The sequence below is a fragment of the Rattus rattus genome, chromosome 13 (assembly GCF_011064425.1).
Source record: "Rattus rattus isolate New Zealand chromosome 13, Rrattus_CSIRO_v1, whole genome shotgun sequence".
Lineage (NCBI taxonomy): Eukaryota > Metazoa > Chordata > Mammalia > Rodentia > Muridae > Rattus > Rattus rattus.
In genome coordinates, this window is record NC_046166.1 from 48,261,365 (window position 1) to 48,281,221 (window position 19,857).

At 39.2% G+C, this 19,857-nt stretch overlaps 1 protein-coding gene across 3 annotated transcripts in view; it reads right to left on the minus strand.

Moving 5' to 3' along the window:
* The window catches only part of Tusc3 (tumor suppressor candidate 3), a 142,018-nt gene that overhangs the window by 80,809 nt on the left and 41,352 nt on the right, over window positions 1-19,857 (minus strand). For all 3 annotated transcript variants that reach the window (XM_032919426.1, XM_032919424.1, XM_032919425.1), the window contains exon 2: window positions 11,077-11,246. In XM_032919426.1, the coding sequence (XP_032775317.1) occupies window positions 11,077-11,246 (170 nt within the window). The remainder of the gene's footprint in view (window positions 1-11,076; window positions 11,247-19,857) is intronic.

The following is a 19,857-nucleotide window of genomic DNA, read 5'->3' on the forward strand; positions in this document are numbered from 1 at the left end:
TGAATTACATATACATAAACATATATTACCTAGTTATTTCAAAGTATGTCTTCATAGAACCTCAAATAATTTCTACAGTGATTTGCACAGATTTGAAGCCAACTTGCCTACTGAAGATTCTGGTATTATCGTTGAGAGAATAAGGAAACACTAAATGACATTTTAGACAGCTTGTAACTTAGTTGTGCTAAGCTGGCCGAGGTGTTACGCTGCGTCTCACTAAAACTACTACAGCCATGTTAGAGGGCATATTTACTCTCTGCACGCTGACTATGCATTGCTTTGAGCCTGAGGACAAGAAGAGTAAGATGATGATAGGAACATGTAAAGAGGTTGTTCTCCTCAAGGTGGCCAGAAGCAGAGTCCAGAAAGTGGAAGAGGCAAGTCTGCACATATTTTGAAGGCCAAACTCTTAGTGACATATTTTCTCCAATTAGGTTTACAATACTACAATCCTACCAAGTACCTATATAAATTTTGAATCCATTCATGAAATCACAGCTGCTATAATCCAGTCACTTTTTCCCCGAGCCAAGCTCTAAACACTCTTGTATGGGATACTACACAACGTCTTTTAGAACAAGCATCAAACCATAAAGGTTTGCATGTCTGTGACTATGCCAACTCTGCATTTCTTGTATATCCGTGTTGTCTTCCTTTATCAAAATAAATAGTGAAAACAACAGGAAAAACATGATTCAAATATGTATATATCCCCAAATCAGAAGTGTATAAAAATATAATATATACATGAGTAGTACAAACAGCTGAGTAACAGAAATGCTTAACTGTGGATGCCAAGATGAGTAGCATACAAGTACCAAACAAATTGATGTACTACTCGCTCACCAAGCATTCTTTTTAAGTCCGTATGTTTGATTCAGAGAATGATTTTATATATATATATACATACATACATACATACACACACACACACATATATATATATATATATATATATATAAATAATGAAGAGGACAAAATGACTAAAGCAACAGATGAATTATTTTGATGTCTGAAAGAACTAAGAAATAGTTACTTGTCTCAAGATACTTCAATACCTTCTAGAAATATAGTATTTAAATTACAGGTAGAAAACAATCAGTGAACAAGTCAAAAATAATACAAATTTTAATGATGACATACTCACTGTGATTGTTAATCTTAGTCAGTGCATGGGGATGCTTAAATAGCTAGTAGCCATACTTCAGATGAATTTATAATGGTATTCCCATAAGTATACTTAGAGAAAAGGTCCAGGTAGGTGTGATAGCACACATTTAATGCCAGCACTCTGGAAACAGAGCCAGGAGGTTCACTAGGAGCTGCAGGACAACCTGGTCTACTTAATGAGTCCTAGGATAGCTAAGTCCACAGATTGAAATCCTGCCTCAAGAAACACAAGCAAAATAAAGGAAGACACACCTTGAATGTGAGTTGTATTATCCCAGAGACCAGGGACCAGAGCAGTATAACAGGGAAGAAGCAGGAAGCCCATGAGCAGTCCTCCCTGCTCTCTGGGTCCCCTGCTACATGACATGAGCTGTGTGCTCTGCCACACTTTCTGCCATTGGCCAAATTGCTCTTCTCGGATACATTTCTATCTGTGTCACATAAACAAATGGGCCAGCCACACAGGTAACTAGTAACCCAGCTGTGGCATGGTTACTGCTTTAATCCGAGTTTACATGGAGAATGTGCAAACACGGCTACAAAAGATTTCTTGTGTCTGATAGATATATATCTCTGGTTTTGCTTTGGAGTAAGGCTTTGATACCCATACTGACTCTATCCTTGTTCATAGGAGAAATATAAACAACAGAAATGAAACAACTTACACAGTAAGAAAGAACTGTAACAAGAGGAACTCAAGCTCAGTTGGAGAGAGGCTGTAACTACATCTTTGGATATATGTATAAAAATGTTTTTAAATCTCAGAGTCACCCTTAGTACACGTCATCTTGTTAGCCAAGAATTTCGATAATTGGTTTTGCAACGTGTGTGTAATATGCATTTTTACTCCAATTTTCCAGTTATTTATACACAGAGAAGCATCAACAAAGTAGCATAAAGGAGTGCCTGGGGCAAGGGAGGCTTTTCACATGACCCAGTGTGGGTTGTACCCTCAGAGGTCAATAGTTTAGTCTATGTTCAAAGGAAAATCAGTGTACAGAATTATGACTTCCCATAAATGAACATGAAACTACAACACTGACACCTACCAAGTGCTGTGAGAGTAGTCACACACTGCAGTCTCATTTGAGTCTCAAGATCTGGACTTGAGTACAAGCCCTGTAGTTCTGGATGTACAAACCTAGACAAAATGTCATCCTCCTGTGTGACAAGGAGCACTCACTCCCAGAAGGTTGCTAAGAGGTGAAGGCACAATGAAGCATGTCATATGCCTAGGTAAGTTACAAAGGACGATATAAAGTAGGTTTCCCAACAACTAGCTTAAAAGCTGAGGTTTCACGAGTCTTCCACAGATCATTCTCCTCTCACTCTGTACTGAATGTCAAAGTCTTCAGTTCCCCTCTATAAGCCGACTGTATGAGTGACAGGGTGTTTCAACGAGTCCTTTGTCTATGTCCTAAACTTCCTATACCTAGAGGGCACGCATGACATAACACACTAGAAACATATCAAATAACCAATCCAATAACAAGAGCATATAAGCATGGCAGATTAATTTCCAGACATTCTGCATATCTTAGTAACTTTCTCAATCCCTTTCCAAATATGGTATCTGTTATTCAAAATAATAACTAGAATAAAATAATAATAAATAATAATAAGGTCTTCTCATCACTCTCTCTGCTTTCCTTCTTGATACTTAAGAGTTCAGGTAAATACCAGTTTAAGAACTGTGCAAGTGTCCAGAATTTCAAGTCTGTTCTGAAATAAAAAACTAGTCAGATGTGTCTGATCATGGTTCCTCCAATATCCAGCTAAATACTTGACATCCCAACTATCAGAAACCATAGGTACTGGTTAAAAGACAAATTATCATCTCAGGAAATGAATTTTGAACTACCGTAGTAATACCAAACCCCATAGTGAACACTACAAAGTTTTATTCTCTCATTTCCATTCAATATTCTTAGGCAGGGAAATAAAACTGTTATGTTAAAATTTAAATAAAAACTACAGTGACTATTAAAACATATATGCCAGCATGATGGTCTACACTGTTAACCCCAACACTCAACTAAGGAGTCAGAGGCAGGCAAATATCTGTGCGTTTGAGGCCAGACTAGTCTACACCCTGGTTCACATAAAGGGACTACACAGTGAAGCCCTGTTTCAAAAAAACAAACAAAACAAAAAACAAACAAACAAAAAAAACCCACAAAATGTAGCTAACTGCCAAAAATACTGATAAGTAGTTCATATTTACTGAATGTTTTCACACTGGGAATCACCAAAACAGATACACATAATTTGCTAAATGATTTCACAAATCCAGGATACAGGCATAGCCATGGGAAAAATTTATATATTTGTTTGTTTATTCACTTCAGCAAATAGGATACAGAAAAAACTGGCAAAGGAGAAAAGGAAGAGTGCCTGAAGCAAAGTCTGAAATAAACAAAATGCCGGTTTCCTAGACCCCCTCGTAAGGTGAGAGGACTTCCTTGCTGTAGAGCTGCAGTGCCAGGTCAGAGCTACCTATCAGTGAGATCATTACAGATCCACTGAGAGATGTCAGTAGCTCCCAGTCCACTACTACAAATCACAGAACCCCAAGTCCCAGAAAGGCTTCAACGTGTCAGCATTAGCCACCTTGCTTTTACAACCTAGGAACAGTGAGACACCCTTAGCACTTACAGAATGGAATTACGACATAACCAAACTGCAAACTCTGTGAGCTAGTCTTATCTAAAGAAAGCAATTTCTTTTCTGTCTACCTTGGTTATGAGTCTAATAGAAAAAAGGGATAACTCAACACTTTCACCATATGTTCCCAAAAGAGACAACAATCTTCCAAAACAGTACTGGACAATATAAGTCAACATTGGAGAATCAAGATTCTTTTAAATTACTTACACAGTAAGGCCAAGAAAATAGAATTTTATTAAGTGCATTAATTAATATAACTTAAACTTACAGAAATTAAATACAGATGCTCAAGTATGACTGACGTATTATAAAAAGTATCTATAACTTTAGAGATCAAAATGTAGAACCTCCAGTCTTCATTTTGAATGCTCGACAGCAGCTACCAGGACTTTACTTTTAAGTGAAATCACATCACTTCAGTTAAAACCTCACAAGCAGGAGAGAAGTAATAAACCACTCTTCTCCTCTATCTATTTCTATAATCGTTACATCAATTTTTCAACATTGAAATTTATTTTGTCACCAATATAATCTCTCATTTCATTTGAAAAAATTCTTCTAGGCACAAAAGTACACCAAGCCTTGAGTTCTAGCTCACTGTGCCCATGACCACCACCACCACCACCACCACCACCACCACCACCACCACCACCACCACCACCACCACCAGCAGCAGCAGCAGCAGCAGCAGCAGCAGCAGCAGCAGCATGATCACCATCATCACCACCACATACATCACCACCACCATCTTGCCATGATAATCTCTACAAAGTACTTTCAGATTTATGTTCAGACTTCAACTTTATGTCCAAAGAATACAACTATAAGTTGAAAATTACATAGCACTGTGAAATCATAAGTCAATTAATAATAACTAAAAAGTCTTTATACTATAAAAACATAAATAAAATGAGTTATAAACATAAAGAAAATGCTATATTATTATGACCCCTCTGAAAAGTAAAAGAGGACAAAGAGAAGGAGGAGTTAAAAGTAAGCAGCATTTTTCAGTTCAAATTCAAAGGAGCTCAGTGTGGTGTGGGGATGACGGGATGCAGACAGTTCAGTACAGGACAGTCAGTGACCTGAGAGACTCCACAACTCTGGCAATTGGGACACGGTGAGAAAGCACATCCGTACTGCACCCACAGCAGCTCGGTACTGGAAGCCCTGTAATCTTGTGAAGGCCAGAGCCTTGCTGCTCATTTCATTTGTCTCACCCAGGGCTGCCATGATGTCCTGGACAGCATCTATCATGTGACCTCTGGGGCACTGGAGGAATGTCACTGAAGACATCTCCCGGAAAACAAATACAGTGGGATCTAGTTCAGGGATATGGATCACAGTGGAGCTTACTTTCCTAAGATCCCTGGCACAGATGGGCATGGCTAGCTTTAGAGGATCAGGAGCCTGAGCTGAGCAGGGGCATTCCACTGCATCTGGGAAAGGAGACCATCACAGTGTAGTACATGGGAAAAAAAGTCAACAAACCGTATTCTTAAACTATACTACAAATAACATGGTATTAGTAGTCATATACAGATTACATTATACATTCACTAAGAATACACTATTTTCATAAGTTCATAGAATTGGAACTGTCTCTAAAAAACGAAATATATATGAAATAATGTCCTATATTTTACCAGATTGTATCAAAATATAATAAGAAATAAGCAGTGAGAGAAACTACAGAAACAATATAAACAAATGGAAATTGAACCATACATGCTTGATTACTAAGTGGATTCTTAAATCAGATGAGTAGGAAAATGTTTACAGAAGCAAATGGAAACACAGGATATTATAATCTGTAGGATACAGCAAAAGCCCTTGTACAAAAGTAGTCAAAGGAATCAGTCAAACCTAAAACCAACAGAAATGAACAACAAATACCAGGGTAAAAATTAATGGAATAAAACTCAAAAGAATGTAAGAGACAGGTGAAAGTTGACATAAAGGTCATTCATGTATTCTCATGTCATATCAAGGGGCATATAATGGTAGGTTGTGGAGACCCCAGTGTTGAGACTGAATATAGGTGATGCTCTTCTGATCCGTGATTTGTCCAGTAGTTTTTTCTTTTTCTCCATTTCAATCCATATCTGTGAGAATACATGAATGACCTTTATGTCACTCCTATACAAACAAACAAACAGAAAAAATCCGGAATCTAATTGCAAGAAAATAATGCATGGGAAATTATTTGCAAAGGGGTCTTAGATTCCCTTTTTCTTTCTTATTTAAATGTCAATGTCATTAAAACAAAAAAAAATCAAGTAACACGTGAGAATGACAAAGTAAAAGAAACTAACAGGTATAACAATCACATGAACAGATCAACACTGACTAGGTCAAGAGACACTAGAAAGAGGCCTCAGACTATGTATGGGTGGCTTCATCTTAAAAGCCCTCTACCAAGTTGAGCTGGCCACTGGCCTTCCTTTCCCTTAGTTTCTTCTCCATTTTTGTCCTTATAGTTCTTTTAGACAGGAACAATTCTGGGTCACAGCTTTTGACTGTGAACAGCAACCCCATCCCTTCACTTAATGCCTTGTCTTTCTACTGGAGGTGGACTCTACAAGTTCCCCACTGTAGGACATTTCATCTAGGGACCTTCCCTTTGAGTCCTGAGAGTCTCTCACCTCCCAGGTCTGTTGTACTTTCTAGAGGGTCCTCCACCTCGCACCCACCCCAACCCTGAGGCTGCATATTTCCATTCATTCTGCTGGCACCCAGGGCTTCTCCCCTCTCTCCCCCCTATACCTGATCCTGTTCCCTCTTCCTCTCCCCCTTCCCCATTCCCACCCACGTGCAACTTGGGATCCATCTCAAGGGGAGGCTCTAAGCTATGGTATGCTTGCAGATAGTAAGTAGCCTGCCCTGGCTGCCTTCTGAGACGACCAGCAAGCAGCTGAGTTAGACAGATACAGATACTTACACCCAACCATTGAACACAGGGAACCCTGTGGTTGAATTAGTGAAAGGCTGGAAGAAGCTGAGGAGGAGGGAGACCCCAAAGAAAGACCAGCAGTCTCAACTAACCTGGTCCCCTGAGCTCTCTCAGACCCTGAGCAGCATGCACGAGCTGGTACGAGGCCTCGACACACATACAGCGGAGGACTGCCAGATCTGGTCTCAGCGAGAGAAGACACGCTTAAACATCGAGACTTGAGGCCCATGGGAGTGTGGAGGACTGGTGGCAGGGAAATGGGACGAGGAACCATGGGAGGGTGGAACGGGAAGAGGGGACAACTGGACTGTGAGTACATTTCTGGACAGGCAAATGGATGCAACTGGAACTGAAATAAAATGTCAACAGTGGTCCTCTTATGTGGCAGAATTGTTGATTTTTCCTGCCTTTTTTTTCTAAATAGAAGATGTGTTGAAATAAGAAAAAAAAACTGGCAAAAACAAGTGGGAAAAAAAAAGCCTTCTACCAAGTTTAGGCATAGCACTGACTGAACAGTGCAGATGCCTCTCCTGATGTCTTCAACTTTTATTTGAAAGAGAACAAAATCAAAAGTGGTAAGTTGTAAAATCTCTGGCAAAGATTTTGTAAAACCTTTGTAACAAGTAACACTGATTTCAAATATTCTACTGTCCCAATTTCTTGTATGTCTGAAATTACAATCAGGGTAGAGATCAGGGATTAAAGCAAGACCTTAAATGCAGAATTCAAAAAAACGGAACCGAGATCAGGAACATTCTACAGTACCAGATCTATCAGTGATAGGTAGAGCAAGCAGTAAAGAGCTGGAACAGGCAACCTGACAAAGAAACTCAGAGACAGACCACCAATAGACTGACCTGACACCAGATGCCTTCAACATAAAATTAAACTGCTGAAGTAGTTACTACAATGCTGTTTCTACTTTGAAATTAGTTAATGTTTTCCCTAAAGTCTAAAATATTTCTCTGTATCAACTAAACCAGGAGAGAGAGAAAAGATGAATGCAAGGGGACTTTCTAGTCTGTGACAAAGTGAAATACCTTATTCAAGGAGGTAAGCAATTGAGTGAAACTCAAGAGCTAAATAAAGCTCTCAGGAATGAAATCTCCAAACCAGTTACAGTGGGTTTAGTTAACATGCAAGCAAAATGTAATTCATGAATAGTTTTCATCTTATCTGCTAATTGAGAACCCAATCCTACAAGTGACTTCACTAGAGTAAATAAGAAATACAGTGAGTTCTGCTCGGAACACTAAACATGGGACCTTCAGAGCTGCTGCCTTAGGGCAAGGCTTCCAGGACTATCAGTTTAGGAAGTGCTGGTTATGCATCTAGATCCCAAAAGAGTGATATCTTAGATATGCAAAAGCAAGACACAAGTTACAATCCACAGGACAAGCTCAATGATGAATGCATGCACTCCCGGAGAGCTTCATGCTAATACCTCTTAGGTCACAGATGCTCACCCTGGCTACATGAGCTCAGAAAAATTAGCTAATCTCTCAGCTTTAATGTCATCTATAACATGGATTTTATTGCATATACCTTTCAGAAGAGTCATATGTACATGTATGCATACATGTGTATGTGTGTGTGTATATATCAACACAAAACATAAACATGTTTGTATGCTCATGTGTGTATATACACATATACATATAGCCAGTTAATGACTTTTCAAAATATATCTGTAATTTACTATGTTTCAATTGAAGTACAATAATACTACATTAATCTCTAACATATCATCATGATTGTATTTATATATAAACTTTGCTTGATTCTAAAACGAAGGTCTTTGCTTTCCTTTAATTTGATTTTTTAAAATCTACTGATCCCTAATAACACCTTTAAAAGAAGTTGCTTTGTTCCTAGAAAATAGGTCCTGGAGATGACAAACTATGTGCAAGAACACATCTGAGCAATTACGAGAATATTCTCTACATAGTGATTTAGCAAAGGAAGTTTGGAGCTAATGCTTAAGGGAGCTGAGAATTGTACTGAACAGTCACAATTAACAATTTTATTTGGTCAAGGTCTTTGCCATTAACCAGGAGGGAGGTGAGAATTAAATTCTGTAATTTGAAAGTGAACTGGCTGTGAAGAAGAGCAGGACGATTGTGAAGGACTTAAGGGAGCTCCAAAGCTCAGTGACCAGCCTGTCTGCTGGCAACTGTAAGTGTAACTAGGACTTGGGGCCACCAGAAACTTCACCTTCCTTAAAGACAAGGAAAAGACAGCAATGTCTCAAAATAGAGACCATAGATTTTTGAAAAAGTACTAGGAACTTTTTAAAGAATATAAAGAATTGTAAAATATTAAAATAGCAGTGCTGAAATCATCCAGCATAACACTGGTGAAAGGATGACATCTCAAAGTGTCTCCAACACCCTTTGAGGCCCGTTTCACAATGCAGGGATATACAATAAGGCCTGGAGACACGCCGGCAGTCCTGGACAGTAGGCTGCAAATGCAAAGCCAGCCAAGGGCACACAGCTAGTCTCAGGTTAGCCTCAGCTACATATGCAGTGGGCTACATACATATACAGCGCGCGCGCGCACACACACACACACACACACACACACACACACAATTGTCTGTAACTCAGAGGGAACAATCCATTAGCTACAGACAAGAGACACAAACAGGTATTTCATTGAAAGTATCTAGATGACAAACAAAAAAAATATGATGTCCAAGATTTAAAAAGCATATAAAAAGACATTAATCATCACTAGCCATTATGAAAATGTTCAGTTGTGGGGCTGGAGAGATGGCTCAGTGGTTAAGAGCACTGACTGCTCTTCCAGAGGTCCTGAGTTGAATTCCCAGCAAGCACATGGTGGCTCACAACCATCTGTAATGGGATCTGATGCCCTCTTCTGCTGTATCTGAAAACAGCTACAGTGTACTCATAAAAATAAACAAGTCAAAAAAAAAAAAAAGAAAGAAAAAGAAGAAAGAAGAAAATGTTCAGTTGTTTTAGGTGAACAAGCTTAATATGCCAAATCAACAATGGTTGTGATAGTAAATGTTTTGGGCTTAGAATTAAACCAGATATCTTTTTAATATATAAAACTTGAAAAGGGGATCAAATCTCTTTTGAAATTCATTTGTTTCCAAGTAATTCCCATGTACCTGAGACAAACCTAAAGGTAATTTTGCAAAGCAGTGTGCCTGTGGCCTAGCCCAGACATACTGATAAACTGCAGAACATCTGCACTATGAAATTATTACTCAGTAATAAAAAGAACAAGCTGTTGGCAGATGCAACAACTCGGGTGGCGTTTGAAGGAATTATGCTAACTCAAAAGGAAGGACAATTCCAAAAGGTTCTACAATGATTAAATTTACATAACATTCTTGATATAACAAAATTATACAAATGGGAAGTCAATTAGCTAGCTTCCAAATTCAAGGCACAGAGTGAAATATGGAGTGGATAAGGCTGTAAAAAAGAATGGTGATTTAACCCCTCTGTATCTTGACAGATCAATGGCAAATATTTGCTTACAATGTGGTATTATAGTTTTGCAAGGTATGACTTCTAGAAGATGCTGGAGAAACCATACACAGGAAACTATGGTTTGAGTATGTCCTCCAGGTCTCTATGTTGACAGCATTAGGTATGCAGCTGCTGGTAATAGTGAGAAGTTACTGGGCCATGAATGCTCATAAATTCACAAGTGTGTGTACACATGTACAGTGTGATGTATCTTAACCCCCTGATAAATCCAGAGCTGAATAGGCAATTAGGAGGTGGTTTCTTATGTGAAGAAGATGATTCCTGATGTATGCATGAAAATTTTACCTCAGCCCTGGGTCCCTGATTTGCTTTGGACCGCCTCCTTTCTACGACAGGCCCCAAAAACATAAAACCAGTTGAAAATAAACTATAATCTCTGAAAGCCTGACTTGAAATTAATCTGTCCCTACTTTCTATTGCTTGTTCTCAAATATTCTGCCACAGAGATGCCAAGTAACAGAGACTTGCCCAGGAAAAAAGAATTCCCTTCTTTAAAATATTTTAAAGACAGTACAGGAGAGAACTACTTCACAGACCACAGCGATTGCCTCCTGATCTGTTAAGACAGAAAAGTTAGACATGATGATCACAAGTCAGTTCTAACAACACTTGTGACACTGGTCACCAACCTCATTTACAGCCCACTTCTCAGTTCATCTTACGCTAAGACTTGCTGGGTTTTCTTATATCCGACTACCTCACTCTGAGTCTATGCTAGGCAACGGCTTCTCTCGAGGTCTTGCGCACACCAATTACCTGCACACAGAGCACTGCCTCTGAGGCTGCAGAGCAGTGAACATGACGATCATGGAGTAGTTCCGCGGTGGGGCTTTTACAAACTTTCGGAACTTGTCGCCATTCATTCGGAAGATCGAGCGCCTGGAACTCCATTCCATCAGCTGCTCCACCTTTTCAGCCAAAAGGTTCTGTAATTAAACAGCAGATTTAAAGGTTACAAGGCTATTCCTCCCTCGGACTCATTCCCATCCTTGGGAGTTCTCTCCTCTTTTCTTAATTAGTCTATATTTTTTTGTACTACATAAATAATTCATGAAAAGCTAAAACTTTTCAGATTAGATTTCACATAAATAGAATTATATCAAGGCTATATTCTTAATCTAAATTAATCTTTGTTAATGATCTTTATTTCGGTAAATATATTAATTCCTCAATGACCTGACTTGCACAAAATATTTCATTTTTGCAAATGACATTAAAGACTATAAAAGGGTGTTAAAGAAACTCAAATTCTGGCTCTCAGGGAAAAAAAATGGAATATATTTATCCAATATTCACTCTAAATATAGCTAAAAATTCTGTCCATTCCATTTTAAAAAGCCAGCCAAGTACAGAAGCCTCTATCAAGTGAAAGGCAGACAATGTGGCCAGACACTTGAGGAATGGGGCAGCAGCAAGGGCCCTGCAGGAGCCACAACACGTGATGGTGAGGATAAAACAGACTTAAGGAAACTTGTTCTGCCACTCAAAGGGCAGGGAAGGACAAGCCAGAAAGATCAAGTTAGCGGCTACACGGCTACACTGAAGATGGTCATCACACACTACAGACACGCACGCACGCACGCACGCACGCACGCACGCACGCACGCACGCACGCACGCACAGAGAGAGCAAACTGGATAGGAGGCTCTCTGTCAGAACATTTTCCTTTAAGCATTTAACATGCAACAGTGAAATCTTTCAAGTACAAAACTGCATAAAGAGAGTGCTGTGTAATTTTATTTAGAAAGGTCAAAACGAAGAGAAATGAGTCTGCAGTGACAGAGGGGAGGAAGGTGACGAATGTGGAGCAGGTGGGGATTGAACGATAATGCACAGGAGTGAGAGTTCCACTGGCATTTTGTTCCAGGGAGGGCACAAGGAAGAGAGGGCACTCAAGCCTCCAGGCAGAATGCTTATCCACGGACCACTCACCGTACCTCAAAGAGCCCGAGAAAGAAATCCTCTATCTGGATACACTTTTGTCCTTGCCCTCGCAAACTAGGAGTGTCAGTGGTGAGAGACAGGCTTGAATTATTGTATCTAAGCCAGCTCTACGTAGAACACAGGGAGAAGCACAGGGAGAAGCACAATCAAAATCAATCAATCAATCAATCTCTATCTCTCTCTCTCTCTCTCTCTCTCTCTCCCAACACTCACAGTGGATCCTATGAACTCCAGAGAGATGGAGATGTACACAAGCAGGAAGACATCTTATCTTGCTATAAAAAAAAATAGGCAAACCAACAAAGCCCGAGTGAAGCATTCTATGCCTACCAGAGCAAAGGGAAGGGACAGAATGGAGGAGAGCACAGGAGCTCCAGAGCAGGAACAGCATTCAGGTCACTAGATAATGACACGCTAACTGTATGAAGGGATAATGGCTAATTATTGGGCTCGCTGTTAGGGTTTTTTTTAAACGAGCTAATTTTGTTATAACAAAAAGACAAGAACTGAAATTAACTAACTTGAAAACAATCTTATTTAAATGCAGACAAATTTAACTGTTAATTCCACCTGAAAGTAACAGCACATGTTCATAAGGAGATTAATAATCTTATTAAATTGAAGAAACAAATAAAAATTAATTGGGAATATAAAATACAAGTTAAATGTTTGAATCTACTTACAAAATATTGTAATTCTAGAGACTAGAAGGAATTCCCAGGGATATTTCTCAGGGTGAGAACTTGACGCTGCCATTAGCACTCCAATAGGAGCCTAGTGACCCCAAGTGGATGATGTGTGAGCAGTGGGGTCATGTGACAGTGGGTGGCATGTAAGCAGTGACTGGGTCATGAGACAGCTCAAGAATCCAATGCTTAAAAAACGGCAGTCTTTGGTTCTACATGTGTGTTCATATATGTGGCACACATACTTTTTCGTGTCTACATGCGCAGTGATGAGTGTGACTGAGTGGTTAGGGGCATGTGTGGAAACCAGAGATGGATGCACTCTATTCCTTTAGTTGGGGTCTCTCATAACTCAGCCACCACACTGGGTACAGTTGTGCTGGGCCACATGTAGATGTGACCAGGTGCTGGAGAGTGCGACTCAAATCCTTACTCCTCTACAACAGCTTTTCTGAGTCAGCTTCTCTGCTGTGCAAACACCAGCCTCTTAAAGGAGCTGCTAGTGAATCTTCCCACCCTTTACCCTGGAGAGAAAAAATGTTTCTACTTTTATGGACAAGGAGTAAATCTGCCCTCTGGCCAGGAGGGAGATGCTATCCCAATCTTCACAGCATTTTAGACGTCAGTGTCCTTGAAAAGACAGCACAATACCAAGCCTGTTCACGCTCGTACTGAGATATGCTGAAACATGAACCATGAGTGCTCCATGGAGACGGGCCTGCAAATGATACTGAGACGCTTATTCTTTCAAACAGGCAATTTACAGACAGATTCTAAAATTCTGAAAATCCAAACATGGCACATGGAAGTTCTACTGTTACTCATGTTTCAAGGGGAATGTAGAAATATAACTACTTTCTCAATGGGAGGGGTGGGTAGCTGACCCTCCACATGTGACCTTCCCACTCTCAAATCCGGGTTGCAAGACAACACAGAATTTAGCTTCCTTATATATTCTAAAACATTTCTGGCATCGGTAGCTAGTTTTTAGATTCTTTTAAGGTTTCAAAGCTTCAAAGGAGAGATCCATCAAGTACTTAACACAAAAATATTTACCTACTTTAACAAACACTCCAACACAGGAAGCTGTGCTAAAGAAAACAAAGATGGAACCAAGTTTTTCCCAGAGCTATTCACCTGATGGAACTGCACACTCATTAACTGACCTAATCACCAATGGAAGGTCCTCAGTAAGGGAACAATTTCTGTGAAGGACAGAAAAGACTAAAGAAATTCTATCTGCTTTTAAAAAACAAAACATAGAATAGTGCTTGCCTAAAACGGCCCATGTATGACTTACCCAAATCCCTTTTGATTGTATACCTTTACACAGTTCCTCACTATACTGATGAGCCCTCAGAATTGTACAAATGAAAGGCCTGTTTCTTGTTATTTATATTCTACAAGTTGACAAGCACTATGGTTCAAATGCTAGGCTAGAACTCATGTTAACCACTGAAAAAAGAAAAAGAAGAAAGGAAAGAAGGAAGGAAGTAAAATAAAACATTTCTGTGCTTATGCCTTGAAAAAAGGAACAGTACTCATATATAGTTTTCTCATTACAAAATATACATTTTTCAAAGAAACCCTCCTCAGTCTGTGTCATCCAGCAGATGAATTATTTACATCTCCATTTCCAGTGACAACACTGCCTCACAGCTGTCTACGATACTCCAGTGTGTTAGAACGTGAGATGCACTACTCCCTGACGGACTCTGGTATTAATTCTCATTTTCTCTTATACCCGTGCATGTGCACAGCTCTTAAATGGTGAAAGTTATATCATTTTGATTTGCATTAATATTTTATGGCAAAGTATTTCTCATAATTTTCTCTCATTAATTATATCATGTCCTTAATTCTTTGATGTAATCATAAATAAAATTTAAAATTTTGCATTTGCATAGTTCCCTTATGCAAAGTAATGGCTTTCAAGTGATCCTTTGATCCAAATCTCTCATGCAATTTTATCATAGCCACACCGCTATGCTATGTCCTGTCCTAGCGCTGGACAGTTTTCTTCCTATTCCAAATACCCCCCCTTTCTATTTTCAGGTTTTATAACCCCACACATACATACAAGAGAGTAAAAAGGGTAAAATTTACTTTATTTTTGTGAGTCTGGATTATTTTGACTAACGTAATAATTCCCAGTTCCATTTTCCCACAAATAATGTAATTTTATGCTTAGTATCTGAATAAAACTCCATTTTGTGTGTGTGTCTTTGTGCCTCCTCCCATCTCTGTGTGAGTGTGTGTGTGTGTGTGTGTGTGTGTGTGTGTGTGTGTGTGTGTGTATTTACAATCCATCCATTTGTTGATGGATACCTAGGTGGAATCTCTGATTTTCAGTGCTGCAATCTGTATGGATAACTAAAAGTTTTAGGAGAGGGAGGGCGATGGCTCGGCTACTACAGTCAGGCTATGCAAACCTGAGGATCAGGGTTCAGAACTACATCACATATAAAGTGTATGGAATGATGCGCTGCATATCCTAACTACTGAATACCCTATTCAGACAACCGTGTGCTCCGGGTTCATAAGTAACACATGCTGTGGCATTATGGCTCTTAGAGCTGAGGTCTCTCTCTACTGCTTGCAACTGCTGACAAGCTCATCTCCCCCTAATTCCCATCCCAAAGACAACCTTGCTATTTTACCTAATGCATTCTTGCTCTATGACTCCTAACACAAAGCCTACACCAAATGTTAATGAACTTAACCCTCACTCTCTAAGAGTTAGAAACTCCCTTTATGCTTTGCAACTTAGGGTCTGCTGTCTGACACCCGTGATGTTGCATATGGTATACTGAAACTCTACTTTGGAAACCAAGTCTCTCACTTCAGTCCCAACACACTAAGACCCAATGCTACAACTCCCCTATCCTTGGGAATTGAAGTCTTTTCCTCCCACTTCAGGCCATAAAGCTGTATCTCTACTAATAAGCATCTCAGAGGTATTGTAAACTTCTCAAGCAGGAAACTTGGCCACCACAGAAAAGACAAGACCTCTACTTTTTCCTCTGTTTTCAGTGTCCATCTCTGAACGGACTACTACATTTCAGCTAGACATCGACTTTGCTCTACCTGCCACAGAGAACGAACAACCTACTCACTTTCTAAGCTCTTGTTCTGACGCATCTTCACCTTCTCTTAAAGTCAGCAGTAACTTATTCCAGGGCGCCTGTGGCTTATCATAAGTGACTCATCTCTTTGGTACCTACTAGAAAAACCCAAGGGAACAATACGAAGTATGCAATACTCCGTAAGCCAAACTAAAATGTATCTTACCTTACTAACATAAATGTGTTATGTTGTCATTACTAAGTGTCAGGGACTACTATATGGGCAACAGAAATTGTAACTTATTTTAATGTGGTACCTTTATCTCCCTCAATAATAAGAAGCTAAAAGCCAACAGAAATAAAGTAAAAGCTTTCTAACTAACTCGAATACCTCAGGAAAGGAGCTGAGACAAGCCCATTTTCCAGCATCTTGGGTACCACCCCAATCAACAGCCATACTCAACAGACACAGATACTTCATTCCTTTTACCAGATCAAGAAGCAGATAAACGGATTACTCAGATTTTCTCTATCTAATATGAATATTTGTGTTGCATGTATCAAGTGGGTTTCAAAATGGGGAATCTTTAAGAAAAAGTAAACTTTTATAGTAAGATGGTCTCTTAAAGAATCACTATAATTTACTTCAAGACATGGCTTAAAATATTATTTATCAATTTACAACATCTATAATATACCTACATCAGAATTTTGTCTTGCGTACAAGACATGCAGTAATAAAGTTGGAGCACAAACTGAGGGAACAGCCAACTAATGACTGCCCAACTCGAGACCCAGCCCATGGGAGAGAAGCAACCCCTGACGCTATTAATGATACTTTGCTATGCTTACAGACAGAAACCTAGCATAACTGTCTGATGTGATGTTTCATTAAGCACATACAGAGACCCACAATGAATCATCAGGTGAAGCCTGGGGAATATTGTGGAAGAGTGGGGAATAGAAGTGAGCAAGTTAGAGGGGTCAAGGATACCACAAAAGACCCAGTCAACTAATCTGAGACCATGGGAGCTCACAGAGCCTCAGTCACAAACCAGGGAGCATGCAGCAGCTGGATCTAGACCCCTCTACACAGCTGTAGCAAATGTGTGGCTTGCTCTTCATGTGGGTCCCCTAGCAAGTGGAGCCAAGGCTGTCTTGGTCTCTGTTCCTTGCCATTGGATCCACTTCCCCCTACCTAGACTGCCTGGTTAAGCCTCAGTGGGAGAGGGTATGTCAAGTCATGCTGATGCCCCAGGGTAGGGTGGTACCCAAGGGGAGGGAGCAATGCAGGGATTTGTATGATCAAGACTGGGAATAGAGGAAGAAGGGGGGTTGTAATCAAGATGTAAAGTGAATAAAAATAAATTTAAAAAAAATCAATACAAATTCCCCACCCAACCCCAATATAATGCTGTGGAGATTGGAATGTTTAAGAGGAAATTTCAGAAAAGGTAAAAATAACCAGGTGTATCTATCATTTTAACACAATGGAAAATAAACTCAATATTAGACCTAACTCAAGGGACCCGGTTTCATGTATGAACTATTAGGTACCACAGATCATCAATATAGGAGAATATTTCTTCAAATTATTATTACTTCGAAAGCAACTTACAAATTTATAAGAGCATGATTTGTGTGCTTATGTGTCTAAAAACCCTAAATATATACTAACTGCTTAATGAATAATCAAGTGTAGCATACCCATATAATAGAACACTGCTGGGGAAACAGTAAAATTCACACTAATGTTGGAATACAGATAAGCTTCAAAACTGCTGACTGAGCAGGTATCGGAGAACATATGTTATATGATTCCACTCAGGAAGCATGATCAGAAAACTACCTATAGAGACAATAATAAATAACCATTGTCTGGGGCTGGGGAAAGGAACGGGGGTGAACGATGAATGTGTGAGAGTCTTTTACTAGAAATATATACGACTTATTTCTAGGATGAATGTACCACTCCTGAAAGTTAAAAAAAAAAATCACTGTATTACATGCTTGATTAAGTTTATGAAATGTGAAACACATCTTAAAAAAAAAATGCTTGCCGTCATGGAGCAGGAAGGCTACCACGCATGAGAGAGCTGTGCGCAATGCTGAATACTCAGATGGTAATCTAACGGCTTGTTCTGTACTTGTCCTTACGCAGTGCTTCCAGGAGGTGATAAAGATGACAAATTGTAATGAAAATGTGTTAGGAGGTAATATACAGAAAATGCTAGCTCCCCTAAGAACAATTACTATGATGTTATGTAATCTGAGGATCTCAGTCTTGCAGAGGAGAAAACATCATTTTCTCCATTTTTCAGTGTTTTCTTGGACCTACCTGTAAAATATAGCTAGACAAGCAGCAGAAAAATAAACAGAAGTTTAACAACATGCATACATGCTATGTAACTGAGACAACACAGAAATAGCCAGTCTGGAAAAGCATATGTCATGGGCTTAAAATTCTGCTGACTCACTCATAGTCTCTTAGGAGAGAATTAAGATCATGAATTTCCACCCTACTTCAACTGAGGAACACAACAGGTAAATACACTTTATGGAGCGTGCAATAGTCAAAGAAGCAAAGAAACATCTGTGACATACACCATAATGCAACCTGTAGCAAATGGAATTAAGGTAAAGAGATACTTCAAGATTTATCGCTCTTGCACAGGATCCAGGTTTGGTTCCCAGCACTCACATGGTGGTACAGTCACCCATAACTCCAGTGCTGGGTGATCGAATAACATAGGTATCAGACTTGCAAGTGGTACATATACACACAAATGCGCGCACACACACACATACACACACACAGAGAGAGGCAAAACACTCATACACAGAAAATAAATCTTAATAAGAGAAAATATATATTAATCTTAAAAAAGTATTTGATAAGTTCAAAATATGACAGCTTATATACAGTATAATTTGTCCAAACTATTTCTCTCATGCACAAAATTCAAACAAAAATCACATAAACCATAAATTCTTTCTACTACTTTTAATATCTCACATTACATAAATGCTAGGTAAACAGTTATCATACTTAAAATATAACATTGAGAAAAATCTGCACATTCTTAGAATAAATGCTTCTCTTGTTCTTCACCTATAGAAGGGTTGAATCCCACTGCTGTGACGACAACAGCTAAGGAGGCCGACTATGAGACTGCACTCTGCACTCCTGAACAGCTGGCCACTCTCCCTGATGCTGGCCTGATGTTTTTAAGAAATGTTATAATTTTCACACCTATAATGAAATCATATCATCATATATAATTATTAACCCTTCTGTTTCTACTATACACCACCTGCTCAGAACAGGTTATTTTTACCTGGATAGACTTCTGTTGGAAACTTGTAGTTGTTTTTTTTATAATTGCTAACATATAACCAATTAAAATTACATACACATTTGTTAATTAGTTCTACTTAACAAATTTACTTACGATTTTCTTGTCAGTTGCTTAAGGTGTGCGTGTGTGTGTGTATGTGTGTGTATGTGTGTGAGTGTGTGTGTTCATGTATGTGGGGTACACAAGACAATGTATGGGAAGGTCAGAAGTTAGCATTAAGCATCTTCTCATAAGACTCTCTTAAGACTCACATCTCATTTCATTTTGTTTATTTTGTGTGTGCATAAGCATACATGCCACAGTAGGACTGTAGAGATCAGAGAACAACCAAACTGTGGAATTCGTCCTTCCTTGCAGATTTCAGAAAATCCAACTCAGGTGGTCAGGCTTGGCAGTGCATGCATTCACCTGCTGAGCTGTCTCTACCTTCTGTTTTTAATACAAAGAAAATACAATTTATAGAGTGATAATAAAATCTAATAT